We start from the raw sequence: 24,497 nt of genomic DNA on the forward strand, positions 1-24,497 counted from the left end.
CCGTTCTGACCGGACAAATTCAGACGATAACGGTTAAGAACCACTTTAGATCACAAACACGATAAGGCAAAAAAAAATACTGATTGTTTGTTCTCCAGATATAACAGATTTTCAATCAAAAGGAGCAACACTATCAAAAAGCGCAGTGGCGTCTTCCTGGGATGGGATAGTGTCTTACACTGAGCAAGAATTAGCTTTCCAATAAGATTTCCTGTAGTTGCATCAATGACCATTTGCAACGATATTATGTAAATGTTTGTCATTGTGGCGAAAGCATGTCTTTTAGCAATCTAATGCAAACAACCGCAAACATTCCAAAAGCAAAAAATTTCATGAAAAGATTAGGCCCTACTTTATTTGAGATAACATATTGGACCCAAAGAAACATACTTTTAGCCATGAGTAAATAATCATCAGGACCAAACTACCCACACACAGCAATCTGCTCTACACTTTTCTCAAAGCTCGTCCAAGTCTTTCACAATTACAAACCAACACTTGAAAACCTCATACCCAAATCAGTTTATTACATTGCCACTGGTTTTATGCTCAGAAACATCAACCACAAAAGCAAAATACACTTGGCATGTGTTCTCAATGCTGACTGAACAAGACAATGATATTCCATATAAAATATGTTGCCATCAAACATTTCATCATTCTTCAGTTAGGAAATTGATTCTACAATTTCAAAGAGCACAATTATAATACTAAAAAAACAAAAAAACCCCAGAAATTGAAGTTCTCCTAACGAAACATTTTTTATGACACTGTATTTCTTAAAAACTGTCTTCAGATTAACAACAGTTACTCCCACCAAGTTCTCAATATGCTGCATACTTTCAACCATATTAACACATACAAAAGTGGTAGTGCTGAATGGTTCATTGATATGTTTGTATCTGTGTACAACACAAACCTTAAAAATCTACAAAAATAGTAGTTTTTCATGTGCTAGGTCACAAACTTTCCCAGGTTTGATGACTAGCAATAACACTATTTCAAATTGAACAGTCGTCATTAATAACAAGATTATCTTGACATTTCATGGTGAATGATCACAGGAAATGTATTGTGCCCCAAACTTTGAACTTATACCACTTAATAATTTTTATTTTTACAGTACAGTTACTAAATAATAGAGAAAAACAAGTGAAATGTCACTAATAAAAGACTAGACCAATAACAGCCCCAATCTTTCTTTTATATTCACAACCATGCTAACAATATTAATTTGAAAGTCGGTTGAAGACACTTCACATACCACACTGGACATGCATACACACACATGTACATAGAGACATGTACAGGCAGATCTGTTTTGCTGATTCATACTTACAGCCAGCACTGCATACAAAAGGAATTATATTATGGAATAAATAGCAATATGTATACCGGCAGTGATCATATCAATGAAACAAGAATCTTTTTTTCTCAGTGAAATTAAAAGTCTTTTCATTGTTGTGTTCTCAGACGTAAAAATTTATGTTTCATTGACCCTGGACACCTCCCCTGGATTCTATATGGATCACTTGATAAAAAAAAAATTGTACCTTTATACAAAGAGTGCATATACACAAGTTACAGTAAGGAGCATTATACACAGTATTTTAGTGTGCTTTTCATAAGTATTATGGGTATGTTGCTGAGCTTGTGTTTATATGGGAATATACAATGGTGAAGTACAAAAAAAATGTGTAAGGTTAATTATAAGTTTACATAAAAAGTAAATCTGCAAACAAACAAAAAATATAAAAATGTTTCAAAAATCAGCAGATCCTTTTTTTTACCAAAAAAAATGCATGGGTGAACATCATCCTTTCTGCTAGCATCCAAACATCTAGTTATGTACACTTATTTAAATCAGTAAGACAACATGTAAAAAGAATTACACTTTTCTTTATAAATCCAGTGTCATTATTGCCATCCAGTATATCCTTTAGCAAAGGTGTGAGACTTCTGGGCACCTTGAAGGATAAGCATTTGTATACATGAACACATTCGCAGAGATGTACACTCTACCACCCACACAAATATAAAATCATACTTAAAAATCAAAACATGTAGGCAAGCATGAAATATACAATAGTCAAGTGGTAAAAAGTAAAAAGTAAAAAGAATACAGTTACAAACAACAAGTAGACTCATTTAGACTTACACAATGGCATAACAATAATAAAAACAATTAAGAGCTGCAAAACTAGTTTAATAAAAGAAGGAAAACTATATAATACAGTTTTGCAAAATTTACTGACAAATACAGTTCAATAACCATGCACTGTCCTTTATCTGAGGTCCCAATCTTTTTAACAGCAATATAATGTGCTTACTTCCAGCTACATGTTATTTTAGTTTGCTTTAACATCTCCATGCTCCTGTACATGTCTACTGTCAACAGTTTTCTCTCCTTTTCAAAGTGACTGGCAGTTATTCCGAAGTAAAGAATTTCATGCACACACATGACTAGCTGAACCAGCAGCCTCTATAATCAGAAATAGTAAGACAAATGCACCTGATTTCCTAACCACATTTTTTTATAGTAATTAAATTATATTACCATCAGTCTCCCATTCATACCCACATGCCACCACACGTGCTCAACAATACAAAATGCATTGTCTCACAAGTGGTTTTTTATCTGCATCATTCTGCACAAAAAAATAAGAACACAGCATTTTACGTTTTACATTTTATGAATATATAATAAGCTAGACCAATCAACAATACTCATGACAGATATGACAAGCAATAGCTCCAGTCATATCAAACATTATCTGAAAAAAAGAAAGCCCTTGTTTCTACTTTTACCCACAGTAATTTAAAAAAAAACCAGTTTATATTGTATGTCTTCAGAAAGGATGAGCATGTACAATCTTGGTAACACTGACACTGAAAAAGCTGGCCACCAAGAGAGGTAGGTTTATTTTCAGGATGGACTAGCTTTTAGCAGGCTGTGTAATGTTGACTCTGATTGGCTGGATGTCAGAGGGCATAAGTTCCCTGTCAGGCATAGGAAACAGCACAAGAAAACAGGAGATTAATTCATGACAAAATGGATTTATAACAAACTTTCAGCAACAGAGCATTTCAAAATGAAGAAAACAAGAGTATTTAGATTTATCCAAAATGTAAGAACTTCTGGGAGGCACTTAAAGGCCCAACTTTCACTATCCTGCAGGAAAGAATGGATTTGGTCTGGTGGATGGAGGGGAGGGTACTTGCTAGATCAGATGGAAGCCATTAGTGAACAACGATCATGAGGGTCACCAGTACCGTGTGTGGGTTCTTAGGTCAAACCATTCTTTCCTGCTATAGGATAAACAAATTGGCCTTCAAAGCCTATAATAAACTTATAATTTCTACACAAATTAGCTTTAAAGGCCTCTTTAATTTTAAAACATTACTGCAGCACTTACGAGTAAACAGATGCTGGGTGTCCCACCATAATAATGTGGTTGCCTTTTAGAAACAATCGCCACATGCTCTGTAACAAGCCAAATACATTACTTCTGAAGATTTTCACACCATTAATATGTTCTTTTCTTCATATGCTAATCTACCTGCTACTTTTCCACCCAAAATGTGTCTTTAAGTATCTAGTTAGCTTCCAGTTTATCACACTAACAGGTACATACCTACATCAGTACGTTACCTCCTAGAGAAAACTGTAGATAAAAGCATTCCTGGGCTTTCTTTTGAAATTTTTTAATAAATGGAATTACAACTGTTACATTATCAGTGGTTGTTGAATACTCACCTTGTGAAAGCCCCTCACATCCAGATCCCAAATATGATAGCACTGCAAATATAAGAAAATAACAAATGTGCTAAAATCTACTATACAATTAATTGTTAACTTATCAAAACAAGCAACAATTATTTTCAAATGAGTTTTTTTAATTCCCAACATCTTACCACATAATCTTCAACTGTTCCTGAATTACAAAAAAACACCTTTAAACAAAAATGCAAGTCATGATAAACATGGATATGTTTACTTTATCAAGGCCACAACCTGTGAGATACACCACTTTTACTATATGTCAAGTATCTGACTGCCTGGGAGACTGTAAAATAGTATTCCTAGCATTACTTGAAGTATCTGATAGCCTGTGTACTGGTAAGATTTACAGTATGGAATGTTCTCATCTTGCAAACAGAAGGGGTTTATTCACTTCTCTGATCCCTTACTTGCCTCTCAATATTTTTATCCTTTTCTCTGTTCCTCTCTTGTTCATGTTCACACACACACCACATGTATGCATGCACTCACACATACAGAGTACCAAGACAACGATAAAGGTGCTGTTATGAAATGTGTAGAACACACTTACATCAAAATATGATGGCATATTGTGGAGAGTCACTTTATCAATCAAGAATCAATAAAAGCTGCTTTACCTTAGCAATATATTTCCAAACAGTGTAATCAGTAGCAGTCTCCATGTGCATAAACATCAGGTAGGGATCATCCTACAAACATCAAGGAAAACCATCAACATAGACAATGTGCTGGTTTCATAGTCTGAAGCCTTTCAGCCAGCAGCCTTTAAGAAAGAACAATGAAATTTACACCTACTAAATTAATATCACTGTTTTCAAAGAGGTGTGTGTGTGCCCATGCATGTATGACCTTCATTCAAGTGTATGATTGTTAGAGTGAAAGACAAAGAGATTGTGCATGTTTTGTTACATCTGTGCAAGAAACAATGTGACTAACTTTGCTGTTTGACTCTTTGGGAGGAATGAACTCTTCACTGCAAGGATCAAGGCTGTGGTCTAGAACCTTGGCTGACCTGAGCAGCTGTTTCACAAGATCCTCGTAAGGTTCTTTTTTCATCCTGACAGAAAGAGATAGAGTGTCAGCTAAGCCAAAACCACTGCAATGTTTTCAGTACAAAAGAACCAAAACAACATGGACGATATATGATGATGTTCCTAGTCATGTGACATACCTCGGTGAAAGGAAGCAAGACAGGGACACAGGTAACACAACTGGCCAACAGGGAAATATCAGTTTTAAGTAAATGGTACATAATTAAGAAAAAAGAATTTGATCAGTCACTAAGATAATAATTTATGTACATGGAAAGCATATCAAACTTTATAAAAACATACATATGAAATTATCACTATACTTACTTATCTAGGTCTTTAAGTTTGATGCCAGCATGTGTGACAATAGAATGTTTTTTAAAATAGAGATCCTGGAAGTATGGATTCATGTTGAGACCCTTTGAGCCAAAGTGGAATGTGCGGCTGACATCAGGAATGATACATTCTCGTTCTTTACGGATGTAACCTGTTCTCATCCACATGTCCCAGTCCCACAGCTGCCAATGACAACATATTTCCCCATGAGCAACATGTTTTTAAGCAACTGAGAAAAAAGATGGCAGGAGAAGCCTGTGATAATCTGCCTCAGATAAATTACTTGAACAAATACATCAAATCCTGCACGAAGTCATGATGCATGTATTATAAATTTGCTTGTTTGCTTAAAAACATACAAATACAGTATGTAAAGCAGTGAGTTGGAGGAGAGACAGAGCATAGCATGAATATCTTGATAAAAAATTTCTTTTTCACATTCAAAGACAAATTGTCTGTTCTCAAACTTAAGGGCTATTTTTCTTAATTTAGTTAAAACAACTATACTTTCCCTCTCCAATGAAAGCAAAGATTAAGTTAGTTTATTTTTTGTTACTCTTCGAGGAGCATAGGGATACATCAACACCTTACCAGTGGACCCAGTTTTGGGCAGCACCCCTCTGTTGGGCCCATATGGTTCCAACGTCCTTTGCCTTGCTTTCTACTGTTCTTTTCCAAATGAAAACAAAAGGACACTAACATTTTTCTCAACAGCTCAAAATAATTTTTACAAATGGCCAACCTTCTCAGGACTTGGCCATTGTGGTTCCATTCCTCTTTATACAACTTTCTCCTTAACATCCATCCAAGTCCAGGCATTGTTTCCACTCTGTACACCAATGATGGGTCTCTGCATGAGTGCTCATAACCCTGCAAAGGGCATAAATGAAGAATACTACAAAATAAAGCATAAAATAATTTACAGAAGTGCATGTTGTAACAGACTCTACAAAACCTCAAGGCTTAACCTAATTATATACAATTTAAAGAACTGGATGTTTTGAAATACAAGAGAAACAAAGTCTTCTAACCATCGAGCCAAGAGCTACAGAATGCCATTCATTGTATGAACAGAATGCCATCATCATCCCTGTGCACTCAAGTAAATGGATAGCAGATACCACTGTTACCAGTCTCCAGGTCATTGCCATGTTGTCATTACTTTCAGGCAAATCTTTGTCACCCAACAGTTTTAAGGGTGTTTCCAAAATAAAAGTCTGCATTCTAGTGGCAAGTAGGGATTAACTGACAACGTAAGTAAACTAGTAGCCTGTGAAAGATTCGCCTAACCTGATCGTTCCAAGCAGATACACAGTAGAGGCTCTCATCAGTTTCCAGCAAATGACGGGTCTGGCTGAAGTAGCTGTGGAAAAGGGACAACTATTACATGGGAACAAACAATGTAACTGTGAAATGACAGATAAAGAAAACTAAGCTGAGGACCCAGATATGTTAATCTGCACTGGAGCAACATTAAAGCCATTTTATAAAAACCTGAACTACCTTCTGCAAGCCAACACAGTCTTATCCTAAAGTCATTAACAAAAACTTTAATTACTTTTCTTTACATATGCTGTTTACATTTTCTGGTATAGAGCTAACCTAACAGGAAATAACAAACTTTCTTGTTTTTTCTCCTTTGATCTTATGACTCCTGCCATTAAACTCTCCCCCTTCTCACAAGTTGATCCCTGCCTTGTTCACACACATGGAGAGAAAAGTACAATAACAGTGCTATCCCCCGTCCCCCCCAAAAAAAAACAACAAAAAAATGGCAGGGGTGATCTAATTTTACCCACTTGAAAAAGTCTGGGGATGCATCTAAATCTTCCTCCACAATAATGGCAAACTCGGATTCCTGAAATGCACAAACTGGACATTTTTAAACCACTGCCATTTCAACATTTAAATCTTATTACTATCCACATCCTTTATGTCTCAAATTTCCTTTTTTTTCTTTTACACAAAATGCAAAACTTCCCATGTATGGCTATATATTAATCTGAAATAAGAAAAAGAAAAAATCCAACAATATTTAAATTTCAAACTATTTTACAACCACCATCAAAGCTCATACTTCAGAGACATAATCTAAATTTCTTGAAAAATTATTCTTGTTGGAGAAATGATGATGAAAGGTCTGTTTTTGCATTTTAGATGACGCTCTCAAAATTCTCTTAGCAAAATGCCTGAAATCCCAGGCAACTGAGGCATTGCCAACCGAGGATTTTAGTCTGAGTTTACTGCCTTGATTTTGTGCTTCGAGATAGAAATACGCACAGGATACAAGCTGAAGGTGGCTGTGAGGCTGGCCTTGTAATGTTGAGAAATCCGTGCATTCTTCACACCAAGTGGTGTGTGCTGAATTCCTCGCAGTCCAAACAACTGGGTCACAGCTAGCGGTTCCTGAATACAATAATCATCCCAAACAGCAGTCAGAATCACAGCCCAATTCTAGTGAATTAATAGACATTCCCTCAGTATGGCACTCAGGTAAGACTTGCTCCATTATTTTCACTCCCATACCTTATAAGACTTTTCATACCTAGAACCTGGGGGACAATTGTTGCAAAACTCTCTTTATTACAAGTACCACTTTTAAGGAGAATCGTAAAAGATCTGACTGAAATCACTGGCTTCAATGTAGTCTGACATGAAAATTCTGATAGGTTGCATAATCTTAAAGAGTTGAGTGTAACAATAAAGTACAAGCGACAAGGGCTTCACACCTCAAAGTAACCATCAATGAAGACAGTCACCATCTTAGGATCTGCGCCTGGTGCTGACAGTAGTGTTCGCAACATTCTGGAAGGAAAAATAAAATCTTCAAAACGGAGTTTCCAAACAATTTTCTTGTTATACTCAGACTCACGATGATGCTGTCCTGAGTTAAACCGACAAAAAGAAAAAACCCCAGAGAAACTAAAATTAGACAAGTAAAAGACCAGATGCCTATATAAGTCATAGTCACCTGTACAAGTAGTGAGGTCTGTCGCTTGCTATAACTGCAACGGGGACATCTTTCAAGGTATTTCCAGGCAACTGAAAGTTAAGAAAATATTTCCATATAGTGCTGTCCAGTTTCATATGTGTCTCGGTATCTATGCAATGTGTGGGTCATTCCCACTTAATGTGGGCAGTGTCTGTGCATGTGCTAGTGAGTGTGGAAGAGAAAGCATACAAGAAAGAGGAGTTGCGTGTTTGTACGTGCATGTGAATGTGGAGGAAATTTACGAGGGTATAATCAACAGCGTCTGCAACTATGAGTGTGATCAGTACTTGTCGACTAATTGGTGACCATCATAATGTCAAATTCCTCATGTACTATCATTTGGTCAATAAATAAATTCTTATCTGCAAATAACAAATGATGAAAAATACTAAAGTCAGAAAAAAAACCCAACTCAGAACTTTGGCTACCTCATCAGGTGAAAATGTGATTGGTGCTGGATCATCACATGCGCAGACACTGCCATACCCTTCAACCTTGCTACAGAATGACCGCCTTCTTCGGGAGACTTCATCATTAAGCCACTCACAGTCAGATTCTGCCCAACATACATCATATTATCAACAGCGTATGTTTGACCTTTCCTCTCTTTATCTACAATCTTGTGGTGATGCAACCTCCATGGCAGCCATCTATATAAGTGCTGAAAAATGGATAGCTATGTTCCTCACAGTCAACTTCTGACATTGTTTTTTAGGGCATGCGTTAACATATTTCTCAACTGCTTTATGGTCACTTATACTTTATCAGTTTCAGAGTTGATGATCATATGCCCCTTGACACTTCACCTTATTATCATTGTTGTCACTTTTATTCCACAATGAATATTATGTTATACCTGTTATCTCACCATCGTCTACCCAACACAAACATTGGGTGAGAGGTGAGGGTGGCATAAAACTGTTTTAATTCAATACTATGGATGCAAACTATCTCACCTGATCCATCAGACAAGGGTATATGTGTCTCCAAAACAACTTTTTCCCCCCAGCTTGTCAGGTTTGAAGATTTATTATGACCTTCTGCAATTTTGTTGCCTGCAACAACATAATTACAGAAAATTCTTTGAACATACCAGTTCAGCAACTAAAAAACAAAAGTGGTTGCAGATCTGATCTAGCATGATATGACAAAAGACTGACACCACCAGTAGCCTCATCTGCCAGAAGACATTTTAGTTGATTTTTTGGGGCGAAGGTGGCTGAGTGGCTGAAATGCCTGTCACCACAACAGAGAGAATTGGATGCTGTGAGTTCAAATCTTGACTTCGATATACCTCTCTCTGGATGTGTCATTTGTCTACAGGGCCAACACTCAGTGGTTTTCCCTGGTAATCTGGTTTTATCTACCATGTATGTGTGTTGTAAGTTGTGTGTGTGAATGTTTGTGTATGAAAAATGCATAAAATGCCTACCCTGACAAGGTGTGAGCTCACTGACCTGCATGTAAACCACTTTGTTTTAGATATAAGATAACACACACACTAATAAATAAGTATTAGAAAACCAAAATAAATATTGGAATAAATGCCATATGAGAATAAGTACTGTACCTGTAGCAGCAGGAATCAATTGTAAAACAAATAAAGTGAAAAAGTGATGATCCTCAACCACAATATTTTATGCTCAGTTCTCTAAACTGTCAGTCTTTTGGGGTTCTATTTTAGACTTTGAAATAAAGGGAGAAACATCATTTCTTCTTAAATCACCATAAATTATCTCCTCACTCCTCCAATAATTTGCCTCCATTATGCAATTATATCTTCCTCAGGAATCTACTTGGGCTTACCTCCCTTCTTTGTCACAAAGGCCCACATGTCTCGCCAGCCAAGCTTCGCAATGAACTCACTACCAAGGTTCTTCAAAAACTCTCGTGCTCCTTGCTTCAGCTGAAATGACCCTTCATCCTGAAATCCAAACAATGATCATTTACTAAAAACAAACAAATAAGACAAAAAAAAAGAAACCCACTCAAGTAAAATGGAAGAAGATACTAATGGAAAGTAAGACTAAATCCTTTAAATTATGTGCTGCTTTCTGGCTGTTTAACTACTTTTCCTTTATGATGGGAGGCAAAACGGTTATAGAACTAGCATTTGATACCCATGTAGCACAGCACACTTTCCCCATCAACCCAGATGTCAGGAATGGGTACCTGACCATAGACGGTTACAGGAACTAAGGCAAAAAGCAGAAGAGGTGGGCACACCCTTACAAAAAGCTGGCCCTGAGAAAGTGTGGTCATTTACACCTACCCTTACCCTCCCCTTGCTTCATAAAATATTAGAGGTTGATAAAGAAATTTTAGAAAAAACTTAAGAATTAAAAAGAAAAAGCTCTATGATGACAGAATATTTCTTAATCAAATTACTAATTAAATAATTTTTTTAATATTTGTGAATTGTGTATGCCTTGATTTCTGAAAGTAAAATCACAACTGAATGTGTGAATTGCTTTTATGTATAGTCAACTTCTTCAAACCTTTTAAGAGATAAATGAATAGAGTCTCAGTCTATTTCTTACCTTGATGGTGAAGACAAGAATACGACCTTGGGAAACCATATTTAAAAACAGCACCATGGAGTCATCTTCCTGCTGGCTGTAAGTGTCAAACACTCTCTTTGCCATCACACTGCCCTGTACAAGAGTTCCATAACAGTACATATACTTGCCTGTCTTTTAAAAAAAAAAAGTAAAAAACTACTTGGAGAAAACTTTCCTTATAATCTAAATGCCCATCTTATAAATGCTTCAAATGGTTGCATTAAGTTGTATTACAATATAGACCAAGTCTTGATGTCTAGCTAGAAAACTCTTCACAGGAAAGGACTGTTTAAGACAACAATACACCAAAAAGCATACGACTGGCTTCAGACAACTTTTGTAAAACCATGGGTCAAACATCAAATAATATTTAGTCTCTAAAAGTTTCTAAAGTCAGTTTCACCAAAATTTAACAAACTTTGTGTAAATTAAGCGAAAGGGTGACCAATATGAGCATGTAAAGAAATTAGACATGTGTAGTCTTGATGTAATAACTACAAACATATACACACACACACATACTCACTGTGGCCTGGTTTAGTACAATCACATGAATGCCTCTGTTTACTTCAAATCCTTCATCGTGAAGAACCTGTACCATTAAATTCAGGCATACATGTACACATGTATTTAAAGACAGTGCATACAATGCACACACAGTTCATCAGAACAGCATGTACAATAACCTCAAAGACTTACAATAAACAAGAACATGCGCTTTGACCAGCAAAATATTTCATCTGGAAATGAAGCCCATAATCCTCTTCTCTCTTTCTTTACCCTTCAAACTATTCTTCTTATGTGCATGCAAGCACATAGCATTCATTCTGATGTAAGTCCCCAGTAGCCACAACTAGCACATAATTCATTTTTCTACTTGTCTTAAAATAACATCCAGAGAGCACTTACGGTAGTTCCATCCACAGAAACAAAAACTTGGTCCTGCTGGAAATGACCTCCACTGATACAGTTCGCTCTTTATTACCTAGTTTGGGAATTCTGTCCACACCCATTACAATGACTCCATCTTTTGCTGGTTGAGAAAACAATAAAAAGAAAGTAAACATTCTGAGGAAGATGACATAGCAGTGAGCAATCCAAGAGCCAAAAAATTTATGTTATGCTGACAGAAATCTGACCACTGCACCAACACCCAAACCCTTATGGTCCATCACATGAACAGAAAATAATGAACAATGAATTTTAATCCCACCAGATAAGAAACAAAATATGGCAGTCTATAAGACATAAGGAGTTCAAAATATCCTTTATTATAAATTGTACTCCCCTATACCACAAGCATTTTTTTTTTTATAAATATAATGCAAAAAATTATAAAGCAATAAACTAGCATTCATCCCCCCTTCTTTCTCATAAAATCAAGTTAATATCATGTTTAATAAGCAGATTTATATTTTAAAAAAGACAGTCCCCACTTTCTCCTCTCTTAACACTTACATGTCTGTGGAGCAGTGTCTTTCAGCCTGCGACTTGTGTCAACAATGAAGGTAATGTTGATGACGACTGTAACCAGTAACACCACAACCAGTCCAGCCTAAGAACAGACATGTATCTATGTCACATTTAACACAACACCAGCATAAAAAACAACATCACCTACATAACAGTATCATCAAAACCAGTCCAGCCTAAAGCTAATCAGACATATCTACATGTAATACAATACCAGTCCATACATTAACAAGTATCACGATATGTAGATGTCTAAGTGGACAACATTATAATCTTTCTTTTGATGATGAATTTTTGCCTTAAATCTTTTTAAATATAATTACCTGAACACATTTAGTGAAACAGCGCTGTCGTCTAAAGTCTATCATGAGACCTGGAAATCTGCTTGATAGTCGCTTTTTCTTGGGGATGAATGGCTTTGCATTTGGATTGGGTATCCATCCCTCCATTACTGTTGCCTGTAACAGTACTTTTTTATTAAAAAAATTAACCACTAAATGTTGATTTCTACCTTTTATATATCTTTACACATGGATTAATGAGATTATTTCAATTGAATATGAAGACTAAATAAATCCAAAAATAGGAAGCCACTTACTCAGCAAAAATACATTAGTACTGAACAGAAAATATATTATTCTATTTTTTTTAAACTGCAAGAAGAAAAAATCTCTCCCAGTAAAATGCTTTACATGGCAGTAAGTAATCTGCTGCAACAATAGGCTCAAAAACAAAAACAAATGTTGCTGGAAATATCATGTGTTCCAGAATATTTGTTATCCAGCATACAGGAAATGCTGCTTACGAAACTACTATCTTACAATTTTACAGTATAACTATACAATTCTATATAATACAACTCAATAATAAATCAGCTATCAAGCATATTATAAGCATTGCATGTTTTCAAACACGCTGTCATAACATTCTAGTCCCCTATGCCTTTCCAGTCTATTTTAGTAATGTGTCAGCATCACTACATTTTCAGTGATTAAAAATGGTGATGTTCTAATGGATAATAATGATGTTCTTTGCTTTGTATATCTTACATGGCTATATTAGTAAGTTCATTTTACTTTTGTTTTTTCATGAATCTAAGAGTACGAGGAGAAGGAAAGGGATGTTGATTTGTCCCTTGAAATGGACTCGTTCCTACTCGGTCTCTCTCTGGGTGTTGCTTACGTATCAATAAAGTACATTAACAAAATAGTTAAGACTCGAACAAGGGTATCTTGATTTTTTGCTGTTTCATCTCTTGTTATCAACTGATCTGGCCACAATGACTCGTAGACAAAATCTGAAGTTAAAATCAGGTGCAAGAGCCCTCGACAAACCCCCGTCAGGGACGCAGGCATCGAAGTTCGGTATCAATTGACGGCACAAAAACTAAGGGACGAGTAATTTCCTATCAATTATATACACATTAATCTCACCTCCTTCGCTGTAATTCTGCTATTCTTCAAAGTCTGTGGCCATTTCTTTCACCCCAAAACCATTACGCATACATAGCATTAGTGTGGACGCGATAACCAAGCACAAACACTCTGGACAGCATGAGCAGGGGAGAGAACATTTCCGCTTCCTCCCTCCCTCCCATACGTCGTCTGCACGAGTGGATCCATCCAAGAACATGAAGCGTTCCAAGAAACATTGTTTCATGTCTTAGCTTGCTCTAAGAACTCTAAAGAGTGGTGTACAGGTCAAGGACCATTAATGAAACCAGGTGGTTGGTAGAGAAGAAACTTGTTAATGCTAGGCAGTAGAATCTACAGGAATGCGTGGGTAGTGGATTACTCAGTTTTAGTTTTTGAACTGTTAGCGCTTGTGCTGTGCTCAACCGATGGAATTAGTATTGCAAAGACCTATACAACTTCCAGCTGGAGACCGACACCAATATCCTTCAAAACAACCAGACTACATGTGAATCTGCAAACCTACCAGTCCTACGGGAAAATGATATGAAAGAGCTGTGCCTGTACACAGTTTGAAGGGAGAAAGTCGCCAGGGATTGACAGTGTGCCTGCGTGCTGGTCAAGCAGGGTGGGGAAGGCACTACAAAAATTCTGGGAATGCAAAGAATGGACGCAGTCACTAGTCATATTACTGGACTGCTTGCAGACGATTTTACCAGTTATAACTACTAAAACGAGGCAGGTGTGTACAAAGCTTCCGGTTTAGTCACATTCATTGTTTAGGCTCGCCGAGACTAACAGCGCAGATCTTCGCAAGAGGCTCAGCATTGGTCTCGGCAGACAGACAGCAATCCACCTATACACGTCCGTGGACTGAGTGCCTGTCACCAGCGCAGTGAGGACTGGCTGTCCTGCTCTCGTCTCAGGCTCACTGTTCTTTCTGTACCTATGACATATGTTTACAGGGCTGGCGTTGCCTTGCCGTTATATATACACACACACTGTATAACCTTAGGGTGGTTTTCACGTGACGTCATCAGTTTTTGCGAGCTGCTTCAGCGGCCATTTTTCCTCCCCTCTTAAAGCAGTGGTTACTGAAGCTTGCTGGCAACTGATCGGTTATCATGGTCGTCTGCGGCATAAAAGGATGCGGAAACAAGCCCTGCAGTAAACGAAATGTTCTCTAGATGTATCTCTTTCATAAGATACCCAAAATTATTTTGAACCAAGGGGACGAAACAAGAATTCTTACAGAAGACGACGTCGTCTGTGGTAGGCAGCCGTTTACCGAAAGGATATTACAACAGCAGAAGAAGTGGAACAAAATACTTATCTGTTCGAAACACTTTGTTGGCGGTAAGAAACCAGACGCTTTCCAAATTGCTAAAGTATTTAACGTTGTTCTGCATGTTGTACACTTTGTGATAAATATTTTCTTCATTGTAGGTTGGTGACAGTTCACGTGATTTGAGTGAACATCAAAACAAGACTTGAATTATGCATGACCATGACTAATAAACTATAGCTATAGAGAGAGAGGATAAAAAATGTTATTTCTACTCCATTATTTTTCTTTTTAGACGTGTATTTGGTTTATTTTGTTTCAGTGCTGATTATTATTATTTTTTGGTAGTTAATATCACAAAGATGTAATTCATGGGTTGTTTTATTTTTGTGTCTAGGAAAGCCAGCATATGTGAATTTCCGGAACAGCCCTTCCTGGCTTCCCACTCTACACTTGGGACATGAGCGATCAAGTACTTGCTCAGAAGCTGAGACTTCAAAAAACAGGTATTTGAGGCTTGTGTCTCGCAAAAGAAGTAATGCATCTGTCCCTACTCTACATACTGCAAGCAAGAAGCGAAAATCAATCAGCAGTGAGACAAGCCAGGAAGAAAAATTATGTGAAAGTGATTTTGGTTGCTCAAGTGCTTGCGAAGAAAGTTTACATGGTGACATAGAAGATTCCTGTTCAAATGATAAGAACACTCAAACAGATTTTGGTTGCTCAAGTGCTTGCAAAGAAAGTTTACATGGTGGCATAGAAGATTCATGTTCAAATGATCAGAACACTCAAACAGATTTGACTGGACTAAATATAGATGCTATCATGCAGGACTCTGAGACCAGACTTCTTGATTCAGTTAAAAACAGACAACATTGTTCTATTTATGAAAGACAGGTGTATGTTGAAGATGAAGCTAAAGTTCCATTCTACACAGGACTTCCTTCATTGGCAGTAATGGACCTTATTTTCAGAACGGTAGAGCCATACATGTCTAATCAAACACAGTCACTGTCCAAAGAGCAAGAGTTTTGCTGTGTTTAATTAAGATCAGACTGAACTACCAATTCCAGGATATAGGGTATCAGCTGAAAGTATCCGTGTCAACTGTGCAAAGGAGTTTCATAGAACTCTTGATGTACTTGTAGCACGGTTGTCTTTTTGTTGCACTGGCCTTCAAGAGAAGCTCTGAAACTGTCTATGCCTATGTGCTTTAGAGAAAACTTTAAAGATAAAGTTGCTGTTATTGTTGACTGTTTTGAACTTGAAGCACAGAAACCCTCGGCCAAACCAATCAGATCCAAGTTTATTCCAACTATAAAAAATATCATTCTGCCAAATATCTGATTGGGATCACGCCACAAGGTTCAATCAGCTACATTTCAGATGCATTTGGTGGCAGGGCTTCAGACAAACACATCATTGAAAATACTTCTTTGTTGTCCAACTTGTTACCAGGAGATATAATTATGGCCGACAGAGGTTTCAACATTGAAGATGAAGTTCTTTTTTATTAATCTAAATTAATAATTCCAGATTTTACCCATGGGAAAAAGCAACTTCACCCACTACAAGTTGAAAATTCGAGAAAAATAGCCTCTGTACGAATTCATGTTGAGAGAGTTATAGGCTTTGTTCACAGAAAGTTTGGAATTTTGCAGTCTAAAGTGCCTATTGACCTGATGGCAACAAAGCCTGGTGATGATAATCCAGTCATAGACAAAATAGTTCAGCTTTGTTGCTGCATTGTAAATTTACATAAATCCATAGTGCCTATTGAGTAGCTATAGTGCAATTTTTTAGTTTGAAATCAGCATTTATTTTCAGAATGCATGCTTGCAATCTGTATATGTTTACATTACCAGAGAAGTTATTCTCAGATATAAAATGCACAATTACCTTACTGTACTTCTTGTTCTTTCGCACTTTATTTATAATAGCATGATGATATCCAACTGATCAGATAAGTTACTTGGTAAGTTGATGTGAAACAGTGTGAAGAATATAGAATTTGTTCCTTGCCGGAGATGTCATGCTTTGTATGTTGTTGATCAAAATATTTGCTGTTGACAGAATATTGTTAATATGTTTTGCTTATTACCAGGATACTCAAACATGTATAATTGAATCAAATGTTATTGTCATTTGATTGCAAATGCTGTTTGTTTGCTCAGAAGCTAATTCAGAGCAATATTGATGCCAGAGCTTCTTTGTGGATTTCAGATTACCTAACCAATAGTTCTTCTTAGTAATCCATATCAGTGATGTTATTTAGATTGGGATTTTGATATGTTCCTTCTCTTAGCCTGTAATGATTTTTTATGTAAAGTTATGTTCTGTCAGCAGACACAAAAGTTTTCTGGAAAGGATTAATAAATATGTATTTGAATGTGCAAAAGTTTATAAAACAATAAAGACAATTATTTACAACACCTTGATATTGTCTCTACGTCCAACATATATAATTTTATGTGTCACTATGTACTGTTAGTATTTAATATTATACATATACATTTATTGCAACATTTGTCTCTTCAATTATCATGTTGTATGAAGTCTGTAGAAAATATAAACTTCATCATTTCCTGCAGTGGTGACAGAGCCATGTTTTTTTGGGTACACGCTTCAGTTTAATACATTCAAGGTGAAACCACTGCTTGTATGGACAGTTTTCACTAATGCAGTGAATCATGGGTCGTCCGTCATCAGCTCCCCCACACACACAGAACTTCTTTTGTGCAGATGATGTTGGCAAGTTAAATGTTGCCAAAGACTTTCTCTTAGTTGAGAAATAGTGTGCCAGGATCTCGGGCATGACACATTCCTTGTGAAACATTGCAGCCTGCAGAGATTTTTCCTCCCAGAATTCCTGATCAGGAAAATTCTTATTTTGAGGAGCAGTAGGTGCGGTGACCAGACAACAAAGTCACAATAACTTTGTTTGGCGATGTGCATCTGGCACTGTACTTGGAAATAGTACGCATGTTTCTCCTGGAGTCCTACTGGCTGCCGATCATTGTCCAGTTTCAAAAAGTCTAGGTCTTGGTGTGTAGCGTCTTTTGATTTCAGTCTGGCAGGACACTTAATTTCTACACATCCAGCACCACAGCACTCACATGATATCATGGCATCTGGTGAGGCCCCAAAAACAGGATACTCAGGGTTCATGTGGAGCCCTGACTCAATCATAATAAAAGAACGATGTTCCCCTTTCATTTTGCTGAGGTATTCCTGCTTGGCCTTTTCTTCATGCTCAATCCCCCATTTTAGAGCCAAGACAGTGAGTTTTAATAGTGTGCAAGGAGTTCGGTGCACTTGGTAAATGTGTTTGACGAAAGGAAGAGCCATTGTTATAGTGACTGTGTTTTCATAGGGTTTTTTATTTTATTTTTTTTTTATCAATAAACATAGACAGACTCGTATAGGCAAAATCGTTTTGTTTATTTGAGTGAAAGAGTCCGACTCCGCTGGTGTGCTCGAGAGACGCTAGCGGTGTCGTGACACAAGCCGATATAGAGCCGCTGAAGAAACGCGAAGCGTTAGGGAAGGAAGATGGCGGACAGTGCCTCGTTGCTAACGTGTGTATCACGTGAGTGAAAACGACCCATTCTCACCCTTCCCCCGAGTTGGGCAGAGTTGTTTCCCCCAAAACTTAAAAAAGTGCGCGACAGTAGCGTCCCTTGATTTCTGCAATGGGGGACTCATCAGACGACGAGATGTTGATGCTTGCAGCAGCACTTCATGTTCTAAAGAAAAAGAAGACAGAGCGAGGATGGTGGATAAAACCATGGCTCAAAAGAGGAGCCCAACAAAGCGCCTACAATGCTCTGATGCTGGAACTGAGTGCTGTGGATTCAGACTCTTACAGCAACTTTGTGAGAATGGACCCGCAGAACTTTCAGATGCTGCTCGCACGTGTAGGGCCGTACATCATAAAGCGAACAACAAATATGCGCGAGTACATCGCACATGGGGAAAGGCTTGCTGTGACGCTGATATTTCTAGCCACAGGTGAGATTTTGTTCTTTTTTAATCAGTCAGTTAAAAAAAAGTGTCTGTATAAGGTCTACAAACGCTACTACTTTTGGCTAAAATTAAGTCTTCTATTACAAAGAAACCAAGATGCTATTACAATGTTTAAGCTGTATGCAGTATGTGCAAGTCACCCTGCGGAGCCTTTTCAATGTTTCTCATATTAGTGAATAATGACCTGTTAGTGCAGAATGCTTTGTCCTTTATTATTTGAATTTAAAGAGTCAGTGTCCTATTACATTCAGTATTTTTTGCAATTTCAATGGCATCTTTTCAAATATCAGATTGCTCATGGTTAAATTGTACAGATAAGTACTACAACATATAATAATAATATTTTTTGGGGAGGAAGAAAAGGAATCACATCACATGTCAAAACAATTTGTTTCAGGAGACAGTTACCAGTCCTTGTGTTTTCTCTATCGTCTGGGGAGAAGTACCATTGGGGAAATCATTCCAGACACATGTAGAGCAATTACTGCTGCTCTGAAAGATCAGTATTTGGAGCTAGGTGATGATTTTGCTTGTTTAAAAGTTGAAACTTACTTCTGTATTAAATTTAAAGTTAGTTTTCCCAGTAGTTTCATCTATGAAACTAATTTGTACTTAATTCTTAAAAAATTCTAAATAAAATATAGGAATAACTTCATTAAACAAAGAAAGTTTGATGTATGTGTGTGCATATTCATTTCATCTTATGATATGTGTGTTTGTAGGATGTCAGTTTCTCTGACTTTTTTTCTGGGGGGGGGGGTCTTCTTTTGTTTTGAACCATTCTCAATATGCTACACTAGCACATCAGTGATACATTCAGTCAGACACATTGAGAAAATTGTGACTCACATTACAAACAGCATGAAATGCAAATGTTTTATTTTGGTCAAGGTCATAGACACCTAGAAAAGAACCATTAATTCCTTTAAGCATAGAGGTCCTAGTCGTTTTTTGCTAGGTTCTGTCTTAAAGCCTTTGATACCAGGTTGTCAATATCTAGTTTTGTAAGTTTCCTTTGTGTAATATCTGGTAATTCTGAAATTTCTTGAGTAAGATTTTTTGCCCACATAAGTTCAGGGTCCTCTTTTGGTCTATTTTTATTTCTGTCATAATCTATGATGCACTTAGTCAGATCATCACCCTGATCTTTTTGTGCTCTTTTTTCTTGCCTTTTGCCTGCATCTGAGTAGTCAATTCTTGACCCGCAAGGGCTTGAAGTTAGTGAAAGTTTTGGATCATCGTTAGCCCCTTCAGACTTGAGTTTCAGTGACTTCCTTTTCTGTCTGGCACTGGTAAAAATGATCGTCTTCGCTTTGCTGTTGGTGATTCACCACTTGTGTTTCCTACAATGCAATACCAAATAATTTGTTATAACGGTTGTGTAAGAAGTTCTTTCCTTTTCTTACATGCATTAGTTTAATTCATACGGTTTCACTTCTCGTCTGTTATGTTTACAGGTTCCCAATACAACACAAAAATGGGAAGCCATTACAAGAGTCTTTGAAGAAAAATGGAATTTTCCACGCTGTATTGGGGTTATAGATGGAAAACATTTTGCTATAAAGGCCCCTTTAGAAGTGGTTCTACTCTTTCTGCAAGAGAAGTTAGAAATAAATTTCGTGACTACTTCTGGGCTCATGGTGAGGTTCACTGGCAGTGGGATCAAATATAAAACTATTTGTTGCAATGTATCTGGCTGAGAGTCCATGATCTTTAAGAATCATTTTTTTTTTCTGAAATAAACTTGCTGAGCTGGTCAGAAACATTTCATTTTTTAAAGTTATTGCCTGTTTAGAAAGGTTACAATTAACATATATTTTGTAGTGTTTTTAATAGATATGATTTTGATAGTTTTGAGCAATTATTCACATCTCACATACAGCCACCTCGCACACTGTCATTTAATGTCTGTTTAGTGATGATGTTTTAGAATGTGTTTGATCCAAATAAAGTTTTATTTTTTTAATAAATGTATTTTGCGAATTACAGTGTATGCTCAGAGATCTGTTTGTGATATACAATTTATTATCCGGTCTGTGAATATTTCATGACAAACAAAATTGATTGTAGACAAGTTGAGTGGGAGGGTGGACTTGACAACAAAATTTTTATCAAACTGTTCACAGTAGGATATTTTAAGCCACCTTAAACAACCTTTGTGACAAGATGTAATAAATTTATTATATGTTACTGCTTATGTATATATGTATAAATCATTCTGTTTACCAAGTTCGAAGATATTTCAGCGCCACTAGAGACATTACTGGCAACAGGAATTTCAACTGCTGGTAAAAGGGCCATGAACTGTAGTAGACAACACATGCTCCAGCCCCACTTTGGTTTTATTTATTTTATGCATTTCCCTTAAAAATGTGTTTCGGAGGCTGGCAACCGATCCTGCCTGTGGAGAAGTAAAAGCCTCAAGGTGACAGGTTTCCCGTGTCCTTCTTGACTAGTTGTGAGGTGACAGGTCCTGCTTGGCAGAACAGTATCCCCTCCCCAAGGGTCTGGCTGCTGCAAGGTGACTAGTTCTGCCCACCTCGAGTATGGGAGAAGTGCCATGATGGCTCAGGTCTCTCAAACCCCACTCCTCTCTCCTCTGGGTAGATCCTTTTAATTAGTTACTACAGGTTGTCCAGCTGCAAAGTGCTGGGCGCTCGTAAATGTGAAATTCTAAAAGCTGTGATACGCGTGTGCACATTTTCTGCTCTAGATTGTACTGCTGATGTTTATTAAAGTGTGTACTTTCCTGAAATGCATACATCCAAAAATCCCACAACTTTGATGTCAGTTTAAGGTGCTGTCAAACAAAATTATGGGACTACATAACCTTCACTGTTGGTGCTAACAGAACAGAACAAGAAGTTTCAGCAGATCGTTATTATCTTCTCAGACCTTGACAAGAAATTCCTAACATGGGAGATAATGTGATATCAACCAGAGATTTCACTCTCAAACTACAGATCACATTCTCATACTTGAGAAAGTCTGCTCAACTTTGATGGTCTGCTATAGGACTTTCTAGTGAAAGAGCAGTAAAAATGATTGGCATACCAAACACAGCTGGGACTCTAGCCAAGAGACACAGCTACCTACAAAATACCAGAGACCCAAACATTTCAGTGCAGTTCTGATCCCACTGCACAAGCATTTGATACAAAAGTAGGACTGATCACACCGTGAAACAAAATCACATTATTTTACCAATTTGCATACATAAAGACAGACAAAACAATTCAACATGCTACTGTAAATATAGTTTATTTTTGTACAAACCATGATTAGGTGACTCCTTTGCTTGTAACTGTGCAAATACCAAAAAAGCCTTATGATAAAAAATTCCTATTTAAGATAATGTGGGAGCAAATTGGTGATGCACATCAACAAGTGAAAATATGATAATTTGAGTGTTTACAATTTTGTTGATCGAAATTCTCGTGTCAAAAGTAGAAAGGGGATGAGTGAACAAGTATAAGATTAACAAAAGGTTAAAATGGTTATGCAACTGTGTAACATCTTTTCCAGTCTGCAGTGGTGGCTTTCCCTCACCCTTTATTGAGTATAAGGTTTATGATCTGTGGAGGAAAAGGGGGGAAGAGTCACAGACAAACTAGTAAAGCACATTAAATTTACCACTATTTCAGTATTTCGTACATTTTTGTAGGAGCTACTTTTCAGCGAAGATGAATCTTTTCAAAACTTGTAAATTAATTGTTGACCTTCCAACTGTTTTCCAGTCACAAATTTGGAATGTGGTGTTTTCAGTAGTTTAACATAGTTTGGCAGAGGTAAGAATATAAATATGAGTAGTATTCAGACTTTCAACCCATTCAGCAATATCTGTTATGTGCTTATACATCAATTCACCATCTCTGTGTCTTAACCACTCACCACTGCAACATTTAAGTAGTTGTTCACTGAAACCAAATGTTTGGACATCAAGTATGCTGTTGAGTAATCACTAGTTCCAGCAACTGACATCAATTTGCATAAAAAAGTTGTCACCGAACTTATGTCACGTGTTCCTAAACAGACACACTTTTATCACGAAAAAGAAGCCACAGCCATGTGCAAATGCGCTAAGGGCCAAGATTTGCCCCCCTCTCCTCATTCATTAATCCCGCACCATAAAAATGATAAAGGTTCCATAGTGCTCTATCCACATTTCTGGCAAAGAAATTAAGAACCGATACAAATACTGATGGGCAAAAGATTACTCATACCTAAAGCAAAGAAAGAAGAGCTAGTAAGGTCAAGCTGATTTTGCTTCTGACAAAACTTCTCAGAATGATTGTGGTAATTTGACATTTCTTGTGACTTATGTAAGTGCAAAGATTGCCAATAATACAGACAATGGTATACGACTATGCATAAGCTTCTACCCCACATATGTATTATCATACTTTAATTCTCTACTACTATTTAGTGCATAAATGTATAGTGCTCAGCATAGGTTTTCCCCGTGTATTCATGTGGAATGGTCAGTTGCTAGAATTTAGCTACTGCATGGGGTAACAAAATAATAGAAGAAATTTTTGCAACCTCCAAAAATTATTTTGCCACAATTTCCACAGCTATTTTAAGCATGTATTATCTTCTATTTGAAAACTGTACAAAAAAAAGTAGCATACAAGGGCTGGCTGGGCAGTGTACAATCATGCTAGAAGGATGCTAAAGAATATCTATAAAATATGAGTAGATTAGCATGATCATGTGCCTGGCCCCTAAGTGTCATTTTAGAGACTTCTATATGTTGTCCATTTTAAAAATCTCCAGAATAAAAACCAAAATGACAACACAAAACTAAATACTTTCTGGATTCTATGTCTTCATCTACTAAATTATTCCAGCATTTTGTATAACTTATTTATGACAAAAATAGGGTTTCTCCCCTAAATTAAGTGAGTATTTTTTTCAATTTCAGAGAGGCAGATTTCATATTCTCTTCAACTAAAAAAATTACAAGTTGGGAAAAACTTCATACAGATTAAACCACTGGATAATTTAAGATATACTAATTTTTTTAATGATCTACTGTTTTCTTTATTATATATTTAAACAACACATTTTTTGTTTAAACCTAGGACGTAACTGGTCCATGATGTCATCACCTTGTCTTAAATTATTATTTCATATAATGGTATACATAAGATTCTTACATTGTGCTTGCCTGCTAACCAATTAAATGAAAAATCAGTCACTACTAGTCCATTGGAATAATGGCACAAAGTGCCTCTTTTGTCAAATACCAGCAGCAGGCAGAAAGAGGGCAAAGGTAGATTTCAGCTACAGCAAAGTGTATCAGTGATGTCAATAGAAGGTGAGGAAAGATTGTGTTTCACGATTAACAAAACAGCTTAGTGTGCTGAAACATACTGCAAATGAAGAATATCCATGATGGCAGGCGAGGATCAAGCTACCCTGCCCAGCATACAATAAAATAATTAAAATGTGCTTGTGAAGAGTGTAAATGCCTACATAGGGCTCTACATTAGATGTACATTATTTGCATAGTGCCAACACAGAATTGTTTACTCTTTACGCTTCAGCAAAGAGCAAAAACCACAAACTATATGCCACAGACAGCATATATATAT

At 36.9% G+C, this 24,497-nt stretch overlaps 3 protein-coding genes across 4 annotated transcripts; 1 reads left to right on the forward strand and 2 right to left on the reverse strand.

The window, feature by feature from the left end:
* Positions 1 to 510: 510 nt before the first annotated feature.
* LOC112574005 (protein O-linked-mannose beta-1,2-N-acetylglucosaminyltransferase 1-like) lies at positions 511 to 14,649 on the reverse strand. Its single transcript, XM_025254775.1, is given in 23 exon segments — positions 511 to 3,000; positions 3,417 to 3,484; positions 3,758 to 3,799; positions 4,402 to 4,473; positions 4,721 to 4,841; positions 5,143 to 5,333; positions 5,894 to 5,922; positions 5,925 to 6,021; positions 6,442 to 6,514; positions 6,951 to 7,009; positions 7,432 to 7,557; positions 7,881 to 7,956; positions 8,123 to 8,193; positions 8,572 to 8,699; positions 9,100 to 9,198; positions 9,950 to 10,067; positions 10,684 to 10,797; positions 11,231 to 11,296; positions 11,614 to 11,639; positions 11,642 to 11,737; positions 12,163 to 12,259; positions 12,501 to 12,635; positions 13,611 to 14,649. Coding segments are annotated over 22 exon segments (1,959 nt in total). The 5' UTR covers positions 12,627 to 12,635; positions 13,611 to 14,649; the 3' UTR covers positions 511 to 2,936.
* Positions 14,650 to 17,182: 2,533 nt separating this feature from the next.
* Positions 17,183 to 18,263, reverse strand: LOC112573673. Its single transcript, XM_025254243.1, has one exon. The coding sequence runs from the start codon at positions 18,220 to 18,222 to the stop codon at positions 17,563 to 17,565; it is 660 nt and encodes a 219-aa protein (XP_025110028.1). The 5' UTR covers positions 18,223 to 18,263; the 3' UTR covers positions 17,183 to 17,562.
* A 128-nt stretch (positions 18,264 to 18,391) lies between these two features.
* On the forward strand, positions 18,392 to 22,928 carry LOC112574486. 2 transcript variants are annotated; one of them, XM_025255599.1, is made up of 3 exons: positions 18,392 to 18,885; positions 19,298 to 19,411; positions 20,356 to 22,928. In XM_025255599.1, the coding sequence occupies exons 1-3, from the start codon at positions 18,567 to 18,569 to the stop codon at positions 20,598 to 20,600; spliced, it is 678 nt and encodes a 225-aa protein (XP_025111384.1). In that variant the 5' UTR covers positions 18,392 to 18,566; the 3' UTR covers positions 20,601 to 22,928. The 2 variants fall into 2 exon arrangements, with proteins under 2 accessions (XP_025111384.1, XP_025111385.1); XM_025255600.1 differs by having other exon boundaries at positions 18,394 to 18,885; positions 19,298 to 19,417; positions 20,358 to 22,928.
* The last annotated feature ends 1,569 nt before the right edge of the window (positions 22,929 to 24,497 follow it).

The sequence above is a fragment of the Pomacea canaliculata genome, linkage group LG10, assembly GCF_003073045.1.
Source record: "Pomacea canaliculata isolate SZHN2017 linkage group LG10, ASM307304v1, whole genome shotgun sequence".
In the NCBI taxonomy this organism is placed as follows: domain Eukaryota; kingdom Metazoa; phylum Mollusca; class Gastropoda; order Architaenioglossa; family Ampullariidae; genus Pomacea; species Pomacea canaliculata.

Bases quoted from the DNA above. Each gene is read 5' to 3' on its own strand.
- LOC112573673 (XM_025254243.1), bottom strand. From the start codon at position 18,222: ATGGCTCTTCCTTTCGTCAAACACATTTACCAAGTGCACCGAACTCCT.
- LOC112574486 (XM_025255599.1), top strand. From the start codon at position 18,567: ATGGGGGACTCATCAGACGACGAGATGTTGATGCTTGCAGCAGCACTT. The intron at 18,886-19,297 runs GTGAGATTTTGT...AATTTGTTTCAG, and splicing joins GCTGATATTTCTAGCCACAG to GAGACAGTTACCAGTCCTTG. The intron at 19,412-20,355 runs AGCTAGGTGATG...TGTTATGTTTAC, and splicing joins TCTGAAAGATCAGTATTTGG to AGGTTCCCAATACAACACAA.